Genomic DNA, 27,713 nt, shown 5'->3' with positions numbered 1-27,713 from the left:
TCGAGAGGTTCGCGTGGACGAGATAAATCAGGATTCGGGGACCCGTTCCTGTGCTCTTCACCAGCGGCATCGGATCAAGTCATCCAAAGCTAAGAGTATCTTCTTTGCTAACTGTTATATTACTGCCGCTGCGCAGTGCATGTATTTCTGCCGCCGCGCAGACTAGTGCATGTTTTAACGTTTCCCCGGCTGGGTTAACGTTGTTAGGCTCGAGCGCAAGACTCAGGTCTGCACTCATAACTTTTAGCTAGGTTGCACACGTGCAGAATAGCTTGTACCGTTAAGCACTAGAACAACAGGCTAATTAGCACAGTTGTCACAGTTAGCTAGCTTGCATCCGTGCTGTTGCTGCTGTTGCTAGGTACTGTAGGCGCCAGCTACTAGCGTTAGCGCGCGCACGTTTCTCCGGCTAGAGTAACGTTAGATAGATAGCTAGCTAGTCGTCTCGTGCAGCTAGCAGCTAGCTTAGCACTCCAGCATCTTCACCGTTGCAAGCGACTGTAAACAGTCAGCTTACACGGTTAACTCCCGCTAATTCTTGTACAGTCGGCGGATCTTGTTGGCGGGTTAGCGTCTGCTCACTCATGAACCGGGCGGCGGACATGAGACAGAGGGAGACAGCCAAGAGCTGTGTTAGCTGTGAGGCTACTTTGGCGATCCAGGACCGCCACAGCCAGTGTGTGTTTTGCCTCGGGCACAACCATGCTAGCGACGCCCTGTTGAAGTCAGACTTCTGCCGGGCATGCGAAGGCTTTACCCTGGCCGTTTTACGGGAGAGAGCGATGCTCTTTGTCCAGGTGGGCCCGCGGCTTAGCCACGCACCTCCCGAGGGAGGCGCGTGCGGTGGGTCTGACCGCTCGGAGGAAGAGGAGTTACCTGAAGAGCAGGGCTCCCCGGTCCTACCCGAACGGCAGAGTTTGAACTGGGGGGACGAGCCCATCGACCCTGTGATAGAACAGGGGGGGGTTTTCCCCTATGACCCCATCATTCCCCCCCAGAACGCCCCCCAAGAGGAGTTGTCTGGCGGGGAGGATTGGGACCGCGCGACTGCGGCCACCTCTCTGTTAGGGACCCGTTCGGAGGCTAGCCTCAACGAGCCCTATCAGAAGCAGTTTCTGGGGGTAATGTCTAGGGCTGCAGCTAAGCTTGGCATCGCTCGGGCCGAAACACCTCCGCCCCTCGAATCAGTGCTGCGGGGTTGCTATTACCAGCCGCTCCAGGCACCACAGGCACCTCGCCCGAAGCCCCGGCTGCCGGTCTGTATAGACGTGGTTCGCGCGGTGCAGTCAGGATGGGAAAGGCCTCAGGAGGCCAAGCCGCTCTGCGCGGGCATGGCTCCGTGGTCGGCCTTAGAGGGGGCGGATAAACTCGCGTTAACCGCGATGCCCCCTATCGAGGACATGGTGGCCAGACACCTGGCCCCTAACTCCGCGAGGCCTGCTTTGCCCTCTAAAGCGTGCCAACTTACAGCCAAGTTGGCCGAAAAGGCGTACTTGGCGGCGGGGCAGTCCGCCGCCATGACCAACAACCTGGCCATTCTGCAGGGCTACCAGGCGGTGCTCCTGCGGGACATGCAAGGTGACCCTGCCCCCGAGCTGTTTACAGAGCTCAGGATGGCCACGGATTACGCCATGCGTATGGTGGACTGCCTGGCGCAGAACAGTGGGAAGGTCATGGCCTTCTCTGTTCTCACCCACCGCCACCTGTGGCTAAATCCAGCTCCCTGAGCAGGATAAGAGGAGGCTGCTGGGGGCTCAGATCTCCCCGGGGGGCCTGTTCGGCTCCTCCGTGGAAGACTTGGCCCAGCGGTTGGAGACGAGTAAGAGGGACTCGGCGGCGGTCCGCTCCTTCTTGCCCAAGCGGGCGAAGGGGGAGGACCGCCGGTTCCAGGTCCAAGCGCGCGCGCAGAGTCGTCCTCCGGGGCCTCCGCCGCCGCGGACCGCCCCGCGTCAGCGGGTACGAGTCTCACCGGCTAGGGAGCCCCCAGTGGATGCGCCCCACCCAGCCGCGGTGGGCCCATCATGGGTCCCACGGCAGACCAGGGTACGCGGCCCCCGCCCCCCAAAACGAGGAGGTGCGCAGGGAGCGGGTAACCAGTCCCGTACTTAGTCACCTCCCTGGGGAAGGGGGGGGGCTATGAGCCCACCGTCGTTGGAGCTCAGCGCTCAACTTCGGTCTGGGACTCAGCAGGGGGAAACCCAACCCAGCTCGCCAGGGCTTGGCTTCAGGGCCAGCCTTCGGCTTGTAGCTTTAGGGACAAGCCCACCGTCCTCGGTGCCCAGCGCCCGAGCCCGGTCGGGAGCTCTCCTTGGATCGCTTATCCGCCGTCAGGAGGCCCCCGGGACAAGCCCACCATCGATGGTGCCATGGGCCCATCGTTGGTCGGGAGCTCTCCTGGGGACCGCGCGAGCGGACGAGCCTGCATCCCGCGGTCAAAAGAGAGGCTTGCCTCCTTACTCCCCCCAGCCGGCGAAAGCCGCACGGCTGGGGGGTTTCGCCGGTTCAACACGCTCACAGGGCACGTCAGTAGGCGGAGCCCGCGTAAGAAACCGGCAGGGGGGCTTAGCCTCGTTGTCCCGCCCCCCCCTTTTTTCTTCCCCAACCAAAGCACCGGGTCCCCCGGTGCCCAACAATATACTAAACAGACCATCGTTGCCCGACAGGCTCGAGGCCTGGGAGCGTCTGTGTTCCCCGTCCCCGTGGCTGCGGCGCACCCTTCGGAAGGGTTACGCCATGCAGTTTGCCAGGGCCCCACCCAGGTTCGACGGGACCCACGATACGGTCGTGGAGGGGGAGTTTATAAACATACTCCACAAGGAGGTCATGTCGCTCCTCGCCAAGGGGGCGATCCGCTCAGTCCCCAAGGCAGAGGTGCGCTCGGGGTTCTACCACAGGTACTTCGTCGTGCCCAAAAAGGACGGCTCCATGCGTCCAATTCTGGACCTCCGGCGCCTCAACAAGACGCTGAGGAAGCTCCCGTTCCGAATGCTCTCTTTTCCCCACCTCTTCAACGCGTTGAGACAGGGGGATCTCTTTACTTCCGTGGACCTGAAAGATGCGTTCTTCCATGTCCACGTGGTCAAGAGACACAGGAAATACCTGAGGTTCTCCTTCCTAGGGAAGGCTTACGAGTTCTGTGTCTTGCCTTTCGGCATGTCATTGAGCCCGCGAACCTTCACGGCCTTCGTGGAGACGGCCTTGGCTCCCCTCCGCGCGAGAGGGGTTCGCATCTTCCTTTACCTCGACGACGCTCTTATTGTGGCCGGCTCGAGGATCGAGGCCATGAAACATACCAAGGTGGTGACCGATCACCTGCAAACCTTAGGGTTTCTGGTGAACTGGAAAAAGAGCTGCCTCGCCCCAGAACAGACGGCGATCTTCCTGGGGCTCGAGTTGAACTCCCGGGCTATGCGAGCCCGCCTTTCACGGGAGCGACAGGCGCGCACGGTGCGGACAGCGAGGACATTAAGTCGATGCTCCTCGGTGTCAGTGCTCCAGTGCACAGTTATGTTGGGCCTGATGGCCTCGGCGCTGCATGTGCTCCCCCTGGGGAGGCTACACATGCGTCCGTTCCAGATCTGGTTCCTTGCGTTGCGCTTGGATCCAGCCAGGGACCGTCATCGCAGGGTGCCTATGACGGGTCAGGCCCGCCTGGCTTTGGCCATGTGGGCAGACCCCCGTTACCTATCGAGGGGCACTCGATTGGGCCCGGTCCCGCTCAGGCTAGTGATTCGCACCGACGCCTCCCTCTGGGGTTGGGGTGCGGTGTGCGGGTTTCTGACGGCGAACGGCCGGTGGGAAGCCCAGGAGCATCGCCACATAAACGTCTTGGAGCTGGAGGCGATCCGCCTCGCTCTGCTTCATTTCCAGCGAGTCATACATGGACGCCATGTGCTGATTCGCTCGGACAATATGGCGGCGATCGCCCACCTGAACAAACAGGGCGGTGTGCGGTCGAAGACTTTGAACCGGTTAGCGGCGGAGATTCACCTGTGGGCGTATCCCCGTCTCCTGTCAGTGTCGGCGGTCTATCTGCCGGGACGGCTGAATTACGGCGCCGACCTGCTGTCTCGAGGCTACCCCCGTCACACGGAGTGGTGCCTCCACCCTCAGGTGGTGGAACAGATTTGGGCCAGGTTCGGTCGTGCCCGCGTCGATCTCTTCGCATCGCGGCGCGCGACGCACTGCCCATTGTGGTTCTCAATCCAGGAGGACAGCCCCCCGTTGGGACACGACGCGTTGGCGAACGCGTGGCCACGGGAGGGGCTCTATGCGTTTCCACCGATCCCCCTGATCCGTCAGGTGTTGGACAGGGTGAGGGAACAGCGTCTCCGGCTCGTTCTAGTGGCCCCGTTCTGGCCCAGGCAGACGTGGTTTGCGGACCTGGTCTCCCTGGCGCAGGGCCCGCCGTGGGCATTGCCGGTGCGGGCCGATCTCCTGTCCCAGGCGGAGGGGGAGGTGTTCCATCCCTCCCCAGGCAGGTGGAAGCTAGCAGTCTGGCTCCTGAACGGGACCAGCTGCTAGCACAGGGCTTGCCTGACAATGTGGTGCGCACTATTCAGAGTGCTAGGGCCGCTTCGACCCGCACCCAGTATGCGTACAAGTGGCGGGTTTTTTCGCGATGGTGCACAAGTAAGGGTGTGGATCCAGTGAACTGCAGCGTGCGTCCAGTTCTCTGTTTCCTTCAAAGCTTGCTTGACGCGGGGCAGTCCCCGCAGTCGCTTAAGGTGTACGTAGCCGCGATTTCGGCTTGCCACATGGGGATTGAAGGGACCCCCGTGGGGGTGTGCCCTTTGGTCTCGCGCTTCATGAAGGGGGCGCGTAAACTGCGCCCGCCGGTGCGGTGCGTTTTTCCCAAATGGGACCTGGTTACGGTGCTGGACGGGCTAACGGGTCATCCGTTTGAGCCCTTGGACTCCGCCGATTTAAAGGTTCTGTCCTTAAAGACTGCGCTGCTGCTGGCCTTATCGTCAGGGAAGAGAGTCAGTGACCTGATTGCCCTCTCGGTACAGCAGGCCTGTATGGTTTTTGGGGACGATGGGCGCAGGGTTACGTTGCGACCTAACCCGGCGTACCAGCCCAAGAATATTAATGCCAGCTATAGGTCTATGGTAATAGACTTATCGGCATTCTGTCCCCCGCCGTTCAGTTCGGGTGAGGAGAGACGTTTGCACATGCTGTGCCCCGTAAGGGCGCTCTCGGCCTATGTGGCTAGGACGCGCGCATTACGCATTACAGATCAGCTGTTGGTTTGCTTTGGGCAAAGGGCCCAGGGCGGACCCCTTTCCAAGGATCGCTTATCACACTGGATAGTGGAGGCGATCGCGTTGGCATACTCTGCCGTGGGCAAGGTTCCCCCGGAGGGTATCAAGGCGCATTCTACGCGAGGTGTTGCGACATCCTCTGCGTTGTTGCGTGGTGTGTCGGTGAAGGACATGTGTGCCGCGGCCTCATGGTCCTCTCATCACACTTTCGTCAGGTACTACAGTCTCGACGTGTCCGGTTCGCAGTTTGCGCACGCGGTGCTGTCGGTGGCAAGAAAGTAGTATCGTTGCCACTCTAATATGTCAGACGGTTAGGCATAAACGTTGCCATATGGCCGTGGTTCACCGGTGCCTTTCGGGTCGCCCTGTGGGTGCTCCCGGCAGCAAGGTCGGTTGAATGGAGGCACTAGTGAGAGCTTGAGTTCGAAACGAAGTAAAACGTTAGGGTTGTGCTACAACCCAGGTTTTACGAGTGAGAACGAGAGCTCTCACTACCCAGCCTTGCTGCGTCGATGCGTCTCTGGGTGCGTCGGATCTCAGCTGGCTGGAAGAAATGAGTGGCGGCCCCTGGGGTGACTGGCCGTGACGTAGTCACGGGGGCGAGGTGGGAGGCCCAGTCAGCCCAGGGGGGCACCACGTCACCTAAGGGGGCGTGGTCAGGTTTTAATGTAAAGTAATTTTTGGAGCAAAAATGACAGTCTTCCATAATGCTGCGTACGCAGCGAAGTAGGCACTAGTGAGAGCTCTCGTTCTCACTCGTAAAACCTGGGTTGTAGCACAACCCTAACGTTTTTCTCCTGATTTCATAACCATTTTCTCCCCAATTGTACTTGGCCAATTCCCCCTGCCGCTGCCCCACCCCCTCTGCCGATCTGGGGAGAGCGGTAGACACACACATGCTTCCTCTGATACATGTGAAGTTGCCAGCCGCTTCTTTTCACCCGACAGCGGGGAGCTTCACCGGCAGGACGTAGCACGTGGGAGGATCACGCTATTCCCACCAGTTCCCTTCCGCCCCGAACAGGCCCCCCGACCGACCAGAGGAGGCGCTAGTGCAGCGACCAGGACACATACCCTCATTCCAGCTTCCCATCCGCAGACACAGCCAATCGTGCCTGTATGCACACCCGAACAAGCAGGAGGTAACACGGGGGGCGTGAACCTTCGACCCTTGTGTTGGTAGGCAGGGAATCTACTGCTACACTACCCAGACGTCCCAGTTACATGTTTCTAAAAGACATTTCTGGCCCATGTGTAGGTTTGTGTTATTTAACGTGACTGAGTATACTTTTTTTCTTTCTTCAGCCACAGGTTACCCCAACCATTCACCCCACTTCCAAGTTCCATTACCTTCAGGCCTGAGTTCTTGCGCATGCGCAGGCGTCCCATCCACATGTCGGTCAGCAGCATCTGACTGCAGGTGTGAGCGATGAAATCTCTGTGTTTGGCCGCTACCGCCAGCTGCAGGCAGGTGGCGTTGCTCCAGTTCTTCAGCTCATACGTCAGCAGCTTCATGGCCATCTGTTCGTCCTGTTTATAGGACTGGTCTAGGAGCTCCACTGCCAGCTGGGCAAATTCTCTGGGAAATCATATACATAAAACATAAAAGGGACACACACAAACATGAGCATCGAGATGAATATACTTTGTCTCAACACATCAATATCCAACTGAATTGGTAAAGGACCCCTCCCCCATTTCTCCCCAAATGTACTTGGCCAATTCCCTCTGCTGTCCCGGTCGTTGCTCCACTCCCTCTGCCGATCTGGGGAGAGCCGTAGACTAGCACATGCTTCCTCCGATACATATGCAGTCACCAGCTGCGTCTTTTCACCTGGCAGCTAGGAGTTTGACAGGCAGGATGTAGTGTGTAGTAGGGGGGGTGATGCTATTCCCCCCAGTCTTGTGTCTGCAGGAACATCTGACCAAGCCGGAAGGGTCAAGGACTTAATATGTAGAAAGTAGCAGCGCGCACAGCTCCAAATATTGAAGACTGTTTTGGGTGCACGGTTGTAGCAAGGATCAAAACAAACAGAATGCCGGCATTCACACAGATCAATAGTCTTCTTAGGTAAAAATGAACAGCTAGAGCTAGAAGCCATCATCACGCTGGAATAGTTTTTTCCAGATCTTTTATCAAGAGTGTGGTCTTTCATTTTGAGAGCATGATTTAAGAGCATGACGTACATACGTACATTATGTACGTACGTACAAACAACCCGAAAACATAATGCCCCCGGCCACGACTGTCGCTGCGGAGGCATAAAAATGCATGTTGTGAATTGAGTTATTCGAAGGAAGCCAGCCAAATTCTCAGTGGAAAGTAAACTCCAAATACCTCAAGGCTGTACTTTGAATGTGTGTGTGTGTGTGTGTGTGTGTGTGTGTGTGTGTGTGTGTGTGTGTGTGTGTGTGTGTGTTGGGGTGGGGGGGTGTACTTGATTTGTAGTATCCTGAAATCTCTCCCTCTAATTACTGTAACAGCTATTTCCATAACCTGCATTTTCTTCTCTAGGTGATTCCCTTCATTTTACATGCAAATCCTTAACTAAGTATGATGTATAACATTAGATTTCTGTATGTATGTCATTTACACCCCATGGAGTCGTCTGAAACGGGTCAGATTGCAGGGAAATAGGTATGCATATTTGTGTGGCATGTGTGCCTGGCTGCGTACAGTATATGTGCTGGAGTGTGGGGGCAGTATACTGTATGTGCTGGAGTGTGGGTACAGTATATGTGCTGGAGTGTGGGGGCAGATGTCGTGCCAGGAGGCTAGACTCCCATCTTAACTCTGCATTCATCATTTAGTGCAGAAACTTTCCGATGAGAGAACTCCTGTTCAGGCTTAGAAAATCAATCTATATTGGAACATCTTGTTTGAACCACCCTTGGTCAGAATACATGGTGGACCACATGGTGTGTGTGTGTGTGTGTGTGTGTGTGTGTGTGTGTGTGTGTGTGTGTGTGTGTGTGTGTGTGTGTGTGTGTTTGCATCCCTCGTTGGCACCCACCTGGAGTTGTGGTTGAGCTCCTGGGAGATATCATCCACCATGTCGTTCTCGGAGGCTTCGTGGGCCATTGCCTTACAAAGCTTGCAGGCTACCAGGGCCTTGGCCATGGCCTCTTCGCCATGCTGCCAAAAGAACAGCGCCATCTTCTGGCGTTTCATCAGAACAGCCCACACCATCAGCTCGTGGAAGGGGAAGGGGAAGTGGTTGATCTCTGGGTCATCCAAATCGATGTCCACCTCCTCCTCTCGTTTACGCGTGGTCTTCTGGCGGCCTCTGCGGATCGGCATGTCGTCCTGAAGAGCCGTGATAAGTGAGAGGGACGCCAAAGAAGGGAGGCAGCATTCTATAGATCTATGCTTTCGAGGTCTTTGTCAGGGAAGATGGCACGTATCGTAGCCTTATAGTTAATTATTGTGTTGTTATTGTGTTATAACCCGAGCATAAAGGTGGATTCATGGTAGGGTGCTCGACATTTTTGATATGTGTCGCTCAACAGAAATAAACGAGTCGCACGACATTTGTAATTTATACTTTGGCTAAATGTTTCGGTCGTCTCCATGGTAACAGCGAAACCACCGACCCCCCACGCCCCGCCCGCAGCTACAGTGTCTCTCCCCGGTCCCCACCGCTCCACGGTTTGTTTCCAGAAATACCTACTGTAACATTTTCGACTTCCTCTGAGTTCAAATCTGTAAAAACACCTTGCCCAAGTCCTAAATGCGAAAAAAATAACCACGGGCCCTCATACAGTATCTTTATCTCCCCGCATCAGTTATGACAGACAATGGCTCGCTCCTGCTCCCCTGCTCCACTCCCCCTGTACCGAGCCCTGTTGGTTTTCCCCGGGGAAGGCAGCTGCTGGCCCCGGCAGGCTGGCTGTCAGACACCACTACACTGATGGAACTCTCTCTAGCAGATCACATTGCGCGACAAAATATGACAGTGTCCGCGACGACATACAACATTCTCCAGGTACGCGACACCAAAGAAAATTGTGGAGAGACACTTGTTTCTCTCGCTATTGATGTCATATCTGTCGAGCAACAGTTTCAAGAGTGTCGAGCGTCGAAGGATAAATTAGGCTCAAGGATCAAAAATCCTCTGTAGAAGACAAGCAACATGTTTTATATTCACCCTGACACCAAACATAATAGTAATAATGGTGCCGTTATATGGTATATCAAAGCTTCTACATGGTGTTTTGGAGAGTGGGCCAATAAATTTGGAAAGATTCAGTCAGTCACACATCTAGATTGGTCATACCACCCAATGTAGATATCCATTGTATTTATAACATAAATGCTCATCCTACACCCAATGGTGAGAGTCAGTGGAATGCAGAGGGAAAGTCATTGCAGGAGGAGACAGGTTGAGGAAATATGCAGTGCACACAAAGCCATTTAAGGGACACATAAGGCATGGTCTCATACATCTGTCCGTAAAATCTGCTCATAGTATCTTACTCTTTTGTGAAGAGAATTTCACTCTTTTTGCTTTACTTTTGCTCCACCAGGGTCCAGAACCTCAGTGTGAACTTTGGGGGCTACTGACTCAGTAGGGTGCCTGTCTGTCTCAGGAGAAATCAACACTGCCAGTTAGTCTCTAATGCCACTTTGAGTCTCTAATGCAACTTATCAGTGGGCTGTATTGATCCGCACTAGTTTCACACTGGCAGGCTGAGGACTGCTGAGACCTGGTCACTTAGAGATAACCATGCTTTAAGCTCTGCTGCTGGCTTTCAGACAGATTATGCAGAACGTTCAGGCACAAAAGGCTACCCTAACACTATGGGAATACACTATATTAGTCAGACAGACATAACACATTTAGACGTGTCAAATGTTAACAGCTCTAAATTTAATATACTACGCTGAGTCAGTTTGATGGCCAGATTGCCAGACTGATTGGAGGAGATAAATAGGCTTACAAAAAGAGAGAAATACATTCAGAAGCAGATTGTAAACAGGCACAAAGACAGACAGGCGGACTGACAGAGACTGATTACCAACAGGCAGACAGATGATAAAACAGATAGCTAGCTACCACATGATAGATATAAATACCTCTAAAGGACATTTCAGACGCATGCTGTGATCAAGGCTTTTGATGTAGATCCATGTGAGTACACAGTTTATGTAATCCGGTTTGGTCAGCTATTACCTATTCAGCCAAATGTAATTGAAGTGCTGTGACATGTAACATGAGTCATATACACTTATACAGTGTCTAAAGCATTGAAAAATTCATATGGTCATAAACCTGCTCGTCAGACTGAAGAAAATGTCTTTTACAGCTGACAGCTGACCAGATAGTGTGAAAATCTTGAAGTGCACTTGACCATTTTACTTGACAGCCAGGCTTGAACCTGCAGAAGCCCTGAGAGGCAAGTGAGAGAAAAAAATCTGGTCGTCCATTTTCTAAATCTGATTTAAATTGTTTCCTCTCGACTTCACCCTTCTTCTTCTTCTTTTCGCCTCGCAACCTCCCCCCTCACCACATGTTTCACAGATTTTTTTTTATTTTTTTTTTAGAGATTATCCTGTCAATTTTCCCTTTTCACTTGTTTTTTAAGTCATAAACACAGGAGAGATTTTTTTTTAGATCAGACTTAGAAAATGTATCACCAGATTGTTTTATTTTCTCACTTGCCTCTCAGTGTCCCGTATCAACCGGCTCAAAAATGGACACACACTGCTTGTCAATTAAATCAAGCAGGCCTCGAGTTCTTCCTTGTGAAGCCTGCGAGAGGCGTACGCCTCACACTTCACAGTCTTCTGTGCTGATTGAGTACACACTCACTGTTATGAGAAGCCTGATGCTTTTAGACGAGGGACAGCAAGAACGCCGACTGAATAACAACAGCCTTGATGGGTGCATCACTCACCTCCATTCCCAGCAGTTTCAGGGCTTTGGGCTAGAAAAGCAACAAGAAACATCAACAAACAGAACAACAGCTTGTTGTATGTATTTTATAGAGTAGTTGACTCTATAAGACAACACAGCACAAGACTGACAGACAGACAAACTCACTCACTTAAGATTAAACACCAGGAATGGACCTGCATTATTTAGAATAGTGGGCCAGCCCACTTTCATGGAGCAGGTCTCTTTAAAATGGCTACAACAATGTTTTGTATTGTGCTGGTGTGAGTGATGCTGTCCTATACATAACACCAGCCATCTCTGTGTCATGTATGTGTTGTGTGTATCGAGGCATGGTGCATGTTTGTTTGCACATGTTGTCTATGGTACATAGAGTACAGTGCATCTGTATTAAAGCAGGGCATGTACCAATTATGCATTCATGAGCCATCATCTGAGCTGGTAAAAATAGCCCAGGCCTCCTGTGGGGCTGATGATATCTGCTTCTATTTCAAGGCTTTTCTTAGATAACTTGTGTGGTGTGGTGTGGTGTGGTGTGGTGTGTGTGGTGTGGTGTGGTGTGGTGTGTGGTGTGTGTGTGTGTGTGTGTGTGTGTGTGTGTGTGTGTGTGTGTGTGTGTGTGTGTGTGTGTGTGCGTGCGCGCGCGTGTGTGTGTGTGTGTGTGTGTGTGTGTGATGTGTTCACACGTTCATTTCATCTCGGCGGCTGTCAGTATGCCCAAATCATGTTAAGTCAAATCACAGTTACCGGTAAATTGAAACTTGTAACCTTGAGTCTCCCCTCCTCTCTCTCTTCCTGTATTGTCTCTTGCTTTTGTTCGCATGCTCACTCTGTCCTCCTGTTTGTGAGGGGCCTTCAGATGGCTGCTCTCCCTAAGAGAAGGGCCAAGCAGTTCACTATCTGCTATCATTGATAGCTGCTCAATATGGAGGAGGCGTTGTTTGTAGGCTATGTTATTTTTCAATCTGCCAGCGTTGTGTATGCAATAATATACGGTAGTTGCCAATTAGGCACTTATGTAACCAAATGACTCCTAATATCTGACTGCATTAATAGTGTTTATGTCCTTTGTATGATTGTATTTATGTGGACATAAATACATAAATAATTCAAATTCAGTTAATTTCATCTCGGGGCTGTCAGTATGCCCAAATCATGTTAACTCAAATCACAATTAAATTGGAACTTGGAACCTGAGTAGCATTCTCTCTCTCTCTGGCTTTCTGTATTGTCTCTTGCTTTCTGTTTGCATGCTCACTCTCTGGCGCTCTGTTTCTTTTCTCTCCTGTTATCGGTGTCTTTCCAGCTGCTTTGTTTCTGTCACAGCAGAGAGACACAGACACATGAAGACGTGCACGCACGCACATACAAACACAAAGGTGCGCCGCGACGCGCGCGCACGCACATACAAACACCGCCGCCAAGCACAAATATGCTGCTGCAGACAGCTGCTGCACACATTTCTATTTCCGTCACACCTGTGGCGCTGTGTGAGGCACTGAGGCAGAGTGAGAGACATTAGAGGCACATGACAGCATATTACGTATGTGTAATAAAAGACATGAAATGAAAGTGGCTGTTAGCATTGCCCTGAAGGTCATGCAGACCGAAAGCTTGGTATACTCAGAAAAGAAACTTGCATGGATGTGAGTGTGCAGAACCTTTCTTTTGTTTTAATATTGCTCTTTGCTTTTCTGGCACCTTCGCATTTTCCAGTCGTGAGTGCGGTGATCCTCCTAAAGAAGTGGCTGTTAGTGTAAAAAAAAAAAAAGCGTACAAAATGCTCACAGAAACAATTCAAATTAGAAGTTGTAGCCTGCATGCACGAGTCTGTAGCTTTTCACTCCAACCAAACACTACACCAGGCGATACTCCCTGATTACTTCCTCTTCTGTGGTGGAAGGTGTGCTAAACAGGGAGATGAGCTGCTGTAGTGATTGGCTGGACTGAACCCTGCATACTCTTGGGTCATGATGGCACATTGTTGAGAACCACTGTTATGTAATTTCTTGCAGGAAGCCAGTAAAGGGTGCCGGAGTGCTGCTCTACCTGATGTGGAATTAACGAGTAAGAGGAGGACGGCTCTTAGTTTAGACCTGGGCTAATGAAAAACATCTTCGTGCTGGAGATGATGTATGTGGCTTCAGCGAAAGCTATGCAATGGAAAGCAATAGCACGACTTGTACAGTATTTTATTCATGCTCGGGCTCCCTTTAGAGCGGTCAGGTCAAAAGTAGCAAACACTACACGAGCTGTTTTCACTGATTATAATTAAAGGGGCACTTCACCGAAAAACAACGCTGATTTATTTTGCACATGATCTCAGACATATCCCAAGACTGTACATTGTTTTGCAGTCATGAATTTAGTTTTAGTTGATTTGAGATAAGTTGATGCCTGTGATGTCATCAGAAGGCACTGAATCATGCAGGGTTGTATTAATTACACGTCTTCCGGTGACATCACTGGCAGTAGCTTAACTCAAATCAACTCTACAACTGTAAAACTAAATTAATGTCTGCTAAACTGTTTACAGTTTACCCTATGTGAGCTCATGTGCAAAATAAATCAGCGTTGTTTTTCGGTGAAGTGTCCCTTTAATTGATCAATTAACTGATTGCATTTATATAGCGCTTTTCAAGGCACCCAAAGCGCTTCACATACTTGTGTGTGTGTGTGTGTAATTATTTATTTCTGTCCTGCCATTAAATTATATTTACAGAAATGTTTAGAAAAATAGTCTGATTACATAAATAATGTTTGATTAATCTCCCTGTGTAGAGGAGAGAGACCACGATTCACTTGCAGGCTCAAAAGTGCCTCAACAATCGCTAACCCACTTATGTCAGCCTTGCTCCAAATATCACGTCCCACACCCAAACCCTGCAGACCACAGCCTCATGTACATGCTCCTTCAGTCCACATAATTCACATAGGTACATGCTAAATTAGCATCAGCAAGGTGAAGTTTGCCCTGGAGCATACAATCTCTGATTAGCAAAATGTTTAATCATTCAAATATAATTTGTTATTATTGTCCTTCTTGCCCTTATCAGGGTTAATTTGATTAATATGAGAATCATTTCAATGCTAATGTGCCTTTGCTGATAAAAAATAATGACTGTGAAATCAGTTCTCGGGAAAACTTCACTCCCAGACATAACTATTAGTGTTGGAGTGCATTAAACACTATGACGCTAATACAGTTGAGGAAGATCATCCACTCACTCTCTTGGGTCCGAAGAGGTTGTGGTAAAGAGTTCTGAATCTCTTCCTGGTGTAATTACAGCGGTATGCTCCGCCCATAAGGTATTCGATGACCAATCCAATGTCGATGAGGCTGATGCGGTAGTCGGGGGGCAGGTTACCCTAGAAATCAAGATACTGTTTCAGACAACAACTGCTCAAGCCCATGGCAACTGATTCATAAAGAAAAGCAAACAAGAAGGAAGGATTCAAAAGAAATCACACAAATCATACAAACTCACATCACACAATCCATATCAAACTTTGTTTTTGGGCTATGAAATAAAAACGTGATTATCGGATTCACCTTGAAGTAGATCCAACTGAACCCTGGATATTCTCGCTTGGAAAGAACACACAAGGTCAGTGAGTATACGACGCGATAAGCAGTGGCAGGAGCAGGGAGAGATGATCTACACAGAAGCTCTCAGACAAGATCTCTGTCCAGATCTCTTTCATGGATTGTGATCTCATCCAATGTCTCAACCTATGGTTCATATGGAGAAGCCATTACTTGCTGCTATGTTGATCTTGCCTTGAACTTAGAAGCGTGGAGCCACATTCCTGCAACCATACTTTGGTCACAATTTCAAGCGTTGTATTTGAGGCAAGGCAGGTTTTGCGTAAACCCTTGAAGCCTCTAGAGTTTTGTTATCTGTAAAAGCTCTGATACAGACATCAGAGCTGTAGCTTAGTCTCTTGAGGTGAGATAAAGCAGGAGGGGAGAAGGAAGGAAGCCAGACTGAAAAGTCAGATGAGGGTTAAGGAAAGGATATACTGTAGCCTAGATTTGGGAGGAAAAATTATGAAGGATGTAAAAAAAAAAAAGTGAATGATTTTTTTTTTTCTTAATTTGCATTCAGGGAAATAATGAGATCTTCTCAGAGAGGTTCAGTGAGGTCTTGAAGAGAGACACAGAGAGAGAGAGCAGTAATGACTCATTAGCCTAAAAGAGGTAGGCAATAGCATGGAAAGATAGACAGATAGCTTAATAAGGTGGGAGGGGATGAGAATTATATTATTGGAACACTATTTTCACATGATGACTATAACCATGTCAACACTTGCTGCCATCACGACCCAGATCCTCCAGTGAGTATCCAGCCAACTTACAGAGTCCAGGCCCCCCCCCCCCCCCCCCCCACCCCCCCTGCTGTTCCTTTGGGCCGCACCAATTACCTTACATCTACTCCTGTCTCGATACCATCAGCAGCCCCCACAGTCAGAACTGTGCTACTAGAAAGCCTCACCTTGCTTCTTATCACTTGACTGTCTTCATATTATCCTAAAGATTCAATTTTAATGGAGTTATCTGGGTAAAGCCTGGCGGCGCTGATACCAAACCTCGAAAGGCCAGCCGACACTCTTTGAAGTAGGGCGGCGACTGCAAAGACTCGCAGATACAGTTTAGTCTTTTCAAACATCCAGAGTTCAGGCTCTGAGCACACAGAGCCTCAAGCCCCCCCTGGTAGTGATACATACAGTTCAAATGCACCTTGCGATCAGCTGCGCCGTCATTGAACTGCCTGCATTGGAGTTGGTGAAGCTGTAGCTATCAACTGAGACTTTGCTTCTTGTCTGAATATGCTTTGTGAGCTCTGAGCTCATTGGTTCTAAAGGCTGTGACATGGTCCGTGATCTCTGAGCTCTGCTTGATTTCCCAACAGGGGAACGGGGTCACTGAAGAACTGTTAAATCTCTCGTACTGCAGCTGCTTCCATAGAGCGCGGCCCGGGCATAAACAGCCGCTAGTTAACCAGAGCAGTAAGGAAGTACAATATTTACATAGAATATTTCATAACTATGGACCCAAGAAGTAAAGCTGGCTGGTTAAATTTGGACTTCCTCCAAACTCTTCTTTGTATGTGGGACTCGTGGCACAGGGTATATCACTACCAAGCTGCAGGCACACAACTGCATTCTGTCTGCAGGAAAACCAATTTCTGCTTGACTGGCTGCTGCACTCTACAAGTCCATCTCTGTCATTTTCCTTTTTTCTGACTCGGCTTTCGCACAATCTAATGAAGGAGCCAGATGAATCCTGAAAGCCCGTCGTTAGCAGAACACCTGCAGCTGAATCAAAATAAGGATTGCCAATTTCTAACAGTGTGACCTGAAACAATATAGAGTTTCCACCAGAGAAGAACAGTGATGACATGTTGACTCAGCCTGAGGGATGGGTTTTGGATGGCACTAAAATCTAATTTGCATCACACTAGGATACTACAAAAGCACACACACCCACACACACTCACAGCTACGTTATGACACTTGCACAGAGCTATGCAGAAATAGTTTATTAGATGGTAATGTGTGTGTTTTGCATGTGCGTGTGTGTGTGTGTGTGTGTGTGTGTGTGTGTGTGTAGTGCAATCTAAATTGCATTTCCTCTCTACGCCACCCTCAGATCAGAGTTGCTTTTAAGGACCATGAGGGTGGTCAAAGAAGGGGTGATTACACCAGCGAACCTGTTTAATGACTCCCAGAGGAGCATGCTGCATTACTGTAATCAGGCTTTAATTAATGAACACATCTCAATGCTAATGGTGGTGATGCTGACCTCTCCATCATCACCACAGCGGATCACTCTTAATTGGCATGCGGGCATATGTGCTGAATGTAAAACTCTAAGTTGCTGTCCTTCATTGCCAGTAATCACCATGATGCTAGAGGAAACATCAAAAGCAATACGTACTGCATAGTGTTGTGGGTTGTTGGCTTAAGCACGGCCAAAACATATACAGAGAAAGATAGTCAATGATGCAGCTTTTCGTCATCCTAAATACATACAGATGTTACTCATTTAGTTTGGCAGTACTGCTGCCAAGGCGTGGGGCTTTTGTTAAGCATAGGGTGGGGCTCTTGTTTAAGAACATGAAGGCCCCGACTTTTACCGCTGCAACAGCACTGCTGCAGTACTGCCAAACTAAATGAGTAAGGCTGGATTTACACGGTGAAACTGTCACGTAACTTTAGTTGGTTGAAACTGAGGTGAAACTAAGTTGCAAATGATTTGCATGGTCTAAAGCCCTCTTCAACTTTCATGCAACAGCCAATCAAAATGCTGATAAGTAGGCTATCATGCACTGATGGCTCTCTTCCTATTCTCCGGGACAGCCATAATGAAAGAAAGTAGCCAGCGGCAGAAGAAAACTCGATACAACACATCCAAATTGATATTATCCAGCTAGAAAACGATACAAAATAAGATACAAAGATGCAAGTTACAATGACACTCCCCACTTGATACAGTACAATCTACTACAGTAGAGAGAGAAAAGGCAAAACAATATGACAGATGAAACATTACCAATCTAGCTTGCTTGTTCTAGTGAAACAAACTACCGTGTTGCATGAGACTTGATTATTTTTGAATTGCTCTGTGTAAATGTCAAGTTGCATGAAAATTTGTTTCATGCAATTTGCAACCTGCAACTAGTTGCGTGGAAGTTTCACCGTGTAAAGCCAGCCTTACATTATGTTGCCCAATCATGATGGAAAAATGACTACCTATCGGCATGTACAGGAATGCACAATTTCACTACTCATCAGATAACATTACATGAATCAAATGGAGGCCTGTTGAGTTGCTCTTTGTCAGCCTCATAGCAGTTCCACTGTGGTCTCAAGTTGCCCAATTTCAGATTTTGTGTATATATTAATGTTTAATTTGTAGTGATTGTGTACACGCCTTAGAGGAAGAACATGTCGATCGCTAAAGAGGGATGAGTCGTGCATAGCTCTACACAGCCACTGCAGCCTCCATCTCCAGCTGAAAGAGAAAAGCTGGCCTCTATTTGCCATTAGCAACAACTAGGACGACCAGAACCTGGACACACATCAAAAGGACGCGGACAGAGTAACGACACACACTCTGCAAACGTGTTCTGTGGAAGAAGACACATTCTGCAGACGGGGTACGCTAGAACCGCCGACACACATGGCAGAAAAGCGACACGGAGTCTATGTGGTCAAACGCCTCTACTCTTGTATACACACTCAAGCCAACATTCCCGTATGGGGGGAGCCTGCACAGTCAGCCACACAGAGATACAGTGAACGCAGCGGGGGAGGTGTACCTTTTTGACGTCTCTGACGAGGTGGTACAGCGTGTTGGACGGTCCGTGTCTCTGATGAAACACAAACAGATCAGGCACTTCGCGTTAGTCACCGTGTTTACAGTTCATTTCAAATGCCTGCCATGTTGTACGCCGCCAACACCATGTTGTTGCTGGAAGCATCAGTTCGTTCATCAGTTTAATTAGAAACTCCTTATGCAAACTCTTTGGCAATAAATGTGTTTCCCTAACGATGCAGCATATATTCAGATTGTTGTAATTACAGCGTGTGTATGATTACCGTGTTGTAGAGCTCCTCCAGTCTGGAGAGGGTGAGGAAACGGTGCATACTGACTCCATTCTCTATCAGCAGCTTGACAAAGTCCACTCTATCCAGAACTAAGGCATCCAGCATTGACTGCTCCAGGGAACCCACCTAGTGCACAAGGGACACAACTTGCATACGTCTGGATTTATAAACTAGCAGCACTGTATGGACAGAGTAAACAAAGATCAAGTGCGACACGATTTGTTGTAGAGAGACTTAAACAAACCTCAGATAATCAAACTACAACCAGGCGTAACACTTCAAAACACGACTTGTTTTTGCAATATGAATATGAGCACGGGGCAGCAGGAGAACACAGGTTACAGACCAGAAACGTGTGTGTGTTCCTTACAGGCCACTGCTGTCCATAGATGAAGATCTGACTGCGGGCGATGTCGACTCTGTTCCAGGCCAGAGCCAGACTCAGCTGGTCAGGAGCTGAAGCGTTGGCACCTGGAGGTGGGAGAGAGAGCGGTGAGAGAGAGAGAGCATGAGAGGTCAACTCCACATTTTTTGATATTACTTTTTTCCCTCAGCATCATCTATATTTGATTTGGGGCTGCAGTGGTAGCAGTGATACTTGTCATCGTAAAGAATAACATTAAAATTTTAAGCACGGTTTTAGAGTATGCCATGTATCACACTGCAGTCATTTATACAGTACTCTGTTTTATTGCTACGGTAGAATGTTTTATTGTTTCGATTCCTTTTACTGTTTTTCCCACAGCGCTGGCAGCAGGCCAGGAAGGGGGGTGGGGCTAGGGAAAAGGAGCCGTAGCTAGGGATAGGAAGGTTGTAGAGATTCGGGGTTCGGTAGGGGGTGTGGTCAGGAATGGGGCGGGGAAAGGGAGGAGAGGGCGTAGCTAGGTGTAGGGGGGTCATACGTGGATAGTCGGGATTCGAGGGGTGTGTAGGGGGAGTGGCTAGGGGGATGGGGATAGGGGGAAAACGGGGCCGTGGGGATAGGCAGGTCATAGAGAGTCGGGGTTCAAGGGGGAGTGGCTGGGCGGAAGTGGGTGGGTTAGGGGTACTGGTAGGACCATTTTCCATGTTGAAAACAATTAGCCGTGTTGTTGAGGTACCCCCAAATCATTACCTTAAGGCTGAATGGCCACACCACTGCACAAAAGGCTTCAAGGTATTTGAGCTTGTTATTGCTTATTTTATATTCTACTTTCCCCCCTGACTCCTATTACAATACACGTTTCATGAACTTCATACACTATGAGATGGATATGGAAGGTCATATTTGGGGCTTTATTCTGTTACATCTCATTCCACTATGTTATTATTGTGGTATATATCCACTATATGTCTATTCCACTTATGTTCCCATTTATGTGGTATCTTTGGTGCTTTCTTATCCTGCCTGGGATCCTGGAGCTACTGGAGGACAACATAGCCGGGTTCAACCATCAGGAAGGTAGAGTAACACTTCCTAGTTACTTCCTTGCAGGGGATCGGAGAACAGGGAAGAGTCTGAAGTGGAGCGGATTGGTGTGAAACACCTCACTGGAGAAACCTCAATAGCATCAGTAAGGGGGGTCCAGAGGAATCTGTACATAATAAAGCCCGACAGTACCTCAGAACCCAAAACTCCTGTGTTCAGAATTGATTGATCATTAATTATAATCCAACCCCAAATACAGCTATGATGTAAAAATGCTGTCGTGATTATTGAGTTAGCAAAAAAAAACGAGAAAGAAAATAATTAGCCTCAGCATAAAATAGAACAATCCTTTGTGTACTGACAACACTGTAATTTGTTAATAGGCACACTTGAATAATTACTCAGTGCTCTCTCCTGCTTAAAGGTCTGTGAAGTGTTACTAATAGTGTGAGCCCTGACAGAACAGTGGGAATGAGATGCACAGCGCTCTAACAGCTATCCAAGGGCGAATACCTGGTTTCACAAGTGGGGGGGACACAATAAAATGTGGAGCGCCGACCCTCTCGGGGGGTCCGGAAGATTTTTTTTTAACATTTTAAAGTAAAATGCATCAATTTGGTGCACTCTGAGGGGAAGATTAAGAGGCTAGCTAGATCTATGAAGAACTACACACATCACTCAATACATGCCTTTTAGACACCACCTCCTCCAACTCATCAGAGCTCTGATATGAAAGCAGGTGACATGAACAAGGCATAGAACAATACTGATGTGAAAGCCAGAGCCATATTGAAATCACGTTGGTTGTATTATTATTATCATTATTATTATTATTAGTGTGCTTTATTTTAAATTCAACCATGTTCACTGCTTACTTCCTCTCATCACCTAACCCTTTATACAGCAGCAGGGACGTGCAGAGAATGTTAGAGGGGCAGGGGCTGGCAAAAAAGTTTTAACGTTTTTAGCCAGATTTAGAGGAATATCTCATTTTAAATTAACATTTGGATGATACTTGTCACAGAAAAATAACTCGACAAACTGAATAATATTAGTACAAAAGTTAAATTTGCTGTTACAATACTGTTGTGATATCATTATTTAGTCTTAAGAAAAGCCAAACTCTGTGAGTGCTACCTTCAGCGGCTTGGAAAGGGGAATTTCCATACAGAGCGCCATTAGAAATGTATTCAGGGTCTGGAGAGGTCACTTTTTACAGACGAGGAAATCCGTGGCAATCTTTTGGAGTAGCCTATAGCTTATAATTAGCAACTCAATTAACATTCTCAGCCATAATATGATGGCTGGTCAAACAGTAGCGAATTAAGCATGATTTGTTCAGTTTACCCACGATTTTTTCAGTTTAAAAAGTGGGGGGGACAGAATCAAGGTTTTGAAAAGTGGGGGGGACATGTCCCCCCTGTCCCCAGTGGAAAATTCGCCCCTGCAGCTATCTCAGATGCAGAGCGCTCTAACAGCTATCTGAGATGCAGAGCGCTCTAACAGCTATCTGAGATGCAGAGCGCTCTAACAGCTACCTGAGATGCAGAGCATTCTAACAGCTATCTGAGATGCAGAGCGCTCTAACAGCTATCTGAGATGCAGAGCGCTCTAACAGCTACCTGAGATGCGGAGCGCTCTAACAGCTATCTGAGATGCAGAGCGTTCTAACAGCTATCTGAGATGCAGAGTGCTCTAACAGCTATCTGAGATGCAGAGTGCTCTAACAGCTATCTCAGATGCAGAGTGCTCTAACAGCTATCTGAGATGCAGAGTGCTCTAAGAGCTATCTGAGATGCAGAGTGCTCTAACAGCTATCTGAGATGCAGAGCGCTCTAACAGCTATCTGAGATGCAGAGCGCTCTAACAGCTATCTGAGATGCAGAGTGTTCTAACAGCTACTAGCTGTTAGAGCACTCTGCATCTCAGATAGTATCTGAGATGCAGAGTGCTCTAACAGCTATCTGAGATGCAGAGTGCTCTAACAGCTATCTGAGATGCAGAGCGCTCTAACAGCTATCTGAGATGCAGAGCGCTCTAACAGCTATCTCAGATGCGGAGTGCTCTAACAGCTATCTGAGATGCGGAGTGCTCTAAGAGCTATCTGAGATGCAGAGTGCTCTAACAGCTATCTGAGATGCAGAGTGCTCTAACAGCTATCTGAGATGCAGAGTGCTCTAACAGCTATCTGAGATGCAGAGTGCTCTAACAGCTATCTGAGATGCAGAGTGCTCTAACAGCTATCTCAGATGCAGAGTGCTCTAACAGCTATCTGAGATGCAGAGTGCTCTAACAGCTATCTGAGATGCAGAGTGCTCTAACAGCTATCTCAGATGCAGAGCGTTCTAACAGCTATCTGAGATGCAGAGCGTTCCAACAGCTATCTGAGATGCAGAGTGCTCTAACAGCTATCTGAGATGCAGAGTGCTCTAACAGCTATCTGAGATGCAGAGTGCTCTAACAGGTATCTGAGATGCAGAGTGCTCTAAACAGCTGAGATGCAGAGTGCTCTAAGAGCTATCTGAGATGCAGAGTGCTCTAACAGCTATCTGAGCTGCAGAGTGCTCTAACAGCTATCTGAGCTGCAGAGTGCTCTAACAGCTATCTGAGATGCAGAGTGCTCTAACAGCTATCTGAGCTGCAGAGTGCTCTAACAGCTATCTGAGATGCAGAGCACTCTAACACCTATCTGAGATGCAGAGCACTCTAACAGCTATCTGAGATGCAGAGCGCTCTAACAGCTATCTGAGATGCAGAGTGCTCTAACAGCTATCTCAGATGCAGAGCGCTCTAACAGCTATCTGAGATGCAGAGTGCTCTAACAGCTATCTGAGATGCAGAGCACTCTAACAGCTATCTGAGATGCAGAGTGCTCTAACAGCTATCTGAGATGCAGAGCGCTCTAACAGCTATCAGGGCTTTAGGAGAGATATGTATACTAAAAGGCAGGGTGGCCTGGCTTTATGAAAGGCCTATGGCTTTACGTCAGTGAGCTGCAGCCACTGGAGTTTATGGAGCCACTCTTCCTGATATGGACTACCTCAGACACCAGACCATCAATTACTCTAATCTCTCATCTGGTGTGTCATATGTGTCTTTAGCTGCAGTTTCCTCCCTGCCATGTCTCTTCGCACAGTGATCAATGTCTCTCTCACTCACACTCGTCTCTCTCTCTCTCTCTCTCTCTCTCTCTCTCTCTCTCTGCCTCCTCTTCTTCTGGGCTCTGTTGAGCTTCAGGCAGTTGCTTAGTTCTTTAGTGCAGGAGTGTAATCCAGTGTTTTAGAAGCTCTCAGGCAGGATGTGACTGATTTCATTTTACACTAAAAGCCCCAACATGTCTCGCTCACTCAGCGACAGAATGTGAATCAAAGCGTTGTTTTATAAAATCTCCCTTTTATTTTATTCTCGTTCTTTCTCTTATTTCAATTCCTCCCTTCACCCATTCATTGAAATATCATTCCTCCCACATCCCTCTCTCTCTCTCTCTCTGTCAAAGCCATGCTTCAGACAGATTCTTCTGAGATATGTGAAAGGAAATGAATAAAAAAGGCTAAAAAGAAAAGAAATCAAGGACAGATCAACAGACAAAATCCAGTGACATAATCCATAAGACTGAGACATGTATGTATAGGGAGAGTGATGAAGCGAGAGAGTTTGAGATGCAGACAGAGATGGGGGGTGAGGAAATTGTGCATCTCGACATACTGCTTCACATGAATTATGGAGAATCACTCTCTCTCTCTCTCTCACCATCTCTCCAAACTCTCTAGCTCCCCCTCTCTTCCGCTCGCTCGCTCGCTCTCTGGAGGGAAATGTTTCTCTGCGGAGCAATTTCTGAGATAGTCAATCATTTGCCGTGGACTGCAAAGCAGTCCCTTAGGGCCCACTGTTTCCTTGTATACGCATCCGCGCGTATGCATGTATGTATGTATGTATGTACCGGTGTGTGTGTGTGTGTGTGCATGCAAACTCCACTGGGACCAGTTAGCATCATATTCCTAGAAGAAACAAGCACCACGATGATCAATACAAGCTACTGAAGAACCAGTCGAAAGTATGGATCGTGAAGGTGGGAGGGAGGGAGGGAGGAGGGGGGGGAGGGAAGGATGGTTGGGGGTGGCCGTGAGAACTGGAGGAGTGGCAAACAGGATGGAGGTCAAGGAACAGTGGTGGCAGGGTTTAATTGCGCCCCCTGTACTTGAGACATTTTCCATTTTGCTGCTCTATTTTCTCAATTCTCCAACATAGCATTTCCCCCCCCATTCATTCCCCTCATGGTAATTGCCTCATATCTTCCTCTGATTCTGTCATGGCTAAACTCTGTGCTGCCGTCCGTGCTGATTGATAATTCTGCATGTGTTACACTGTGATATGGGCAGAGGGTTAACCCACACAGATAGCAGCACTGTGATATGGAGAGAGGGTTAACCCACACAGATAGCAGCACTGTGATATGGGCAGAGGGTTAACCCACACAGATAGCAGCACTGTGATATGGAGAGAGGGTTAACCCACACAGATAGCAGCACTGTGATATGGAGAGAGGGTTAACCCACACAGATAGCAGCACTGTGATATGGGCAGAGGGTTAACCCACACAGATAGCAGCACTGTGATATGGGCAGAGGGTTAACCCACACAGATAGCAGCACTGTGATATGGGCAGAGGGGTTAACCCACACAGATAGCAGCACTGTGATATGGAGAGAGGGGTTAACCCACACAGATAGCAGCACTGTGATATGGAGAGAGGGGTTAACCCACACAGATAGCAGCACTGTGATATGGGCAGAGGGTTAACCCACACAGATAGCAGCACTGTGATATGGGCAGAGGGTTAACCCACACAGATAGCAGCACTGTGATATGGGCAGAGGGTTAACCCACACAGATAGCAGCACTGTGATATGGGCAGAGGGTTAACCCACACAGATAGCAGCACTGTGATATGGGCAGAGGGGTTAACCCACACAGATAGCAGCACTGTGATATGGGCAGAGGGTTAACCCACACAGATAGCAGCACTGTGATATGGGCAGAGGGTTAACCCACACAGATAGCAGCACTGTGATATGGGAAGAGGGTTAACCCACACAGATAGCAGCACTGTGATATGGGCAGAGGGGTTAACCCACACAGATAGCAGCACTGTGATATGGGCAGAGGGTTAACCCACACAGATAGCAGCACTGTGATATGGGCAGAGGGTTAACCCACACAGATAGCAGCACTGTGATATGGGCAGAGGGTTAACCCACACAGATAGCAGCACTGTGATATGGGCAGAGGGTTAACCCACACAGATAGCAGCACTGTGATATGGGCAGAGGGTTAACCCACACAGATAGCAGCACTGTGATATGGGCAGAGGGTTAACCCACACAGATAGCAGCACTGTGATATGGAGAGAGGGGTTAACCCACACAGATAGCAGCACTGTGATATGGAGAGAGGGTTAACCCACACAGATAGCAGCACTGTGATATGGGAAGAGGGTTAACCCACACAGATAGCAGCACTGTGATATGGAGAGAGGGTTAACCCACACAGATAGCAGCACTGTGATATGGGCAGAGGGTTAACCCACACAGATAGCAGCACTGTGATAGAGGGGTTAACCCACACAGATAGCAGCACTGTGATAGAGGGGTTAACCCACACAGATAGCAGCACTGTGATAGAGGGGTTAACCCACACAGATAGCAGCACTGTGATATGGAGAGAGGGGTTAACCCACACAGATAGCAGCACTGTGATATGGGGACAGGGTTAACCCACACAGATAGCAGCACTGTGATATGGAGAGAGGGGTTAACCCACACAGATAGCAGCACTGTGATATGGGCAGAGGGTTAACCCACACAGATAGCAGCACTGTGATATGGAGAGAGGGTTAACCCACACAGATAGCAGCACTGTGATATGGGGAGAGGGGTTAACCCACACAGATAGCAGCACTGTGATATGGGGAGAGGGTTAACCCACACAGATAGCAGCACTGTGATAGAGGGAGAGGGTTAACCCACACAGATAGCAGCACTGTGATATGGGGAGAGGGTTAACCCACACAGAGAGCAGCACTGTGATATGGAGAGAGGGGTTAACCCACACAGATAGCAGCACTGTGATATGGAGAGAGGGGTTAACCCACACAGATAGCAGCACTGTGATAGAGGGGTTAACCCACACAGATAGCAGCACTGTGATATGGAGAGAGGGTTAACCCACACAGATAGCAGCACTGTGATATGGGGAGAGGGTTAACCCACACAGATAGCAGCACTGTGATAGAGGGGTTAACCCACACAGATAGCAGCACTGTGATATGGAGAGAGGGTTAACCCACACAGATAGCAGCACTGTGATATGGGGAGAGGGGTTAACCCACACAGATAGCAGCACTGTGATATGGGCAGAGGGTTAACCCACACAGATAGCAGCACTGTGATATGGGCAGAGGGTTAACCCACACAGATAGCAGCACTGTGATATGGGAAGAGGGTTAACCCACACACAGACCCAGACACAGACTTCATGGCTGTCTGGCACAATTGTAATGCCACTGAATGGCCGTGTGACGTTACCTGTATACAGACGGATACATGGAAAGATAAGGAGCTTTGGGCTCAGACTGTGGCAGGCTGGCCCCTAGTGTCAGCATCTGCATTCTGCTGAAGCGGTTTATAACAGAATGGCGGCAATGTGTATTGTATATGGATTTGCACAGGAATTTGAGTGGGAATTACTTGAATAAATAAAGAAGATATATATGTATTTTAAAAGACATGGTGATGCAGCAACCTCCTACTACTGCAAATATTGAGCCATGGAGCTGTGGCCATGCTGTCTGATGATTCTGCAGGTGTTCTGCTGTGATATTGTGGTTTAAGCAGCATAGATAGCAGCACCCCCTTAATTCACTGCAGACCTGTCTGGAACTGCATGGCTTTAAGAGCTGCTAGGAAAAAGTGTCTACTTCAGAGCCAAAACCTCCCCGCTCTGTTTGAGAGAGAAAGGTCTGGGCACAGATAGGTTTTTTTTGCTTGTGTTTTTTGTTTGTTTTTCTTCTCCGTGTGTCCTAAGTTATGTACTGTAAAAGTAAAAATATGTCTATCTGCGTCACTTTAGAGACTGAGAACTTTCTCCCGGCTTTTCTTGTTAAAACTGGGTGGAAACAATTAGAGACCAAAAACTGCATTGCAGAACAAATTCAAAGTGCAAATCCTTTGTGCAAAAGGGCCGGCGACATGCAGAAGTCGTGTTCTTGTAAACGGATAAAACAGAATCAAATAATTGTACGTGGCTCTGGACGTCCCTTTTCAATGTTTTAAAAAGTTCTCTCCGTGTTACAAAGTGATTTGCTATATCTCCAGTTTGTTTCACTACAGAGGAGAATGGGGGAAAGAGTCATTTCTGGTAACTTGACAAAGGGGAGCAAGTGTGTTAGCGGCTAGCATTCCCAGACGATTGGTAGGCAGAGAGCTCCAATTGTCTGCGAGCCGAGACTAAAAGCTAAAAAGGGGACAGTGA

The 27,713-nt window shown here is 48.7% G+C and overlaps 1 protein-coding gene across 8 annotated transcripts in view; it reads right to left on the bottom strand.

The window, feature by feature from the left end:
• trpm3 (transient receptor potential cation channel, subfamily M, member 3) overlaps nt 1–27,713 on the bottom strand; it is a gene marked incomplete at both ends in the record, with an annotated part of 249,023 nt that overhangs the window by 21,684 nt on the left and 199,626 nt on the right. For 3 of the 8 annotated variants that reach the window (XM_083643804.1, XM_083643805.1, XM_083643808.1), the window contains 8 exons: nt 6,615–6,843; nt 8,279–8,571; nt 11,163–11,192; nt 14,390–14,530; nt 14,715–14,750; nt 18,487–18,537; nt 18,767–18,901; nt 19,146–19,246. In XM_083643804.1, the coding sequence (XP_083499930.1) occupies nt 6,615–6,843; nt 8,279–8,571; nt 11,163–11,192; nt 14,390–14,530; nt 14,715–14,750; nt 18,487–18,537; nt 18,767–18,901; nt 19,146–19,246 (1,016 nt within the window). The remainder of the gene's footprint in view (nt 1–6,614; nt 6,844–8,278; nt 8,572–11,162; nt 11,193–14,389; nt 14,531–14,714; nt 14,751–18,486; nt 18,538–18,766; nt 18,902–19,145; nt 19,247–27,713) is intronic. The other 5 variants (XM_083643806.1, XM_083643807.1, XM_083643810.1 and 2 more) reach the window with 3 other exon arrangements.

The sequence above is a fragment of the Poromitra crassiceps genome (genome assembly GCF_964638095.1).
Source record: "Poromitra crassiceps genome assembly, chromosome: 10".
Taxonomy (NCBI): Eukaryota; Metazoa; Chordata; class Actinopteri; order Beryciformes; family Melamphaidae; genus Poromitra; species Poromitra crassiceps.
This window is presented reverse-complemented; position numbering and strand designations above follow the sequence as displayed.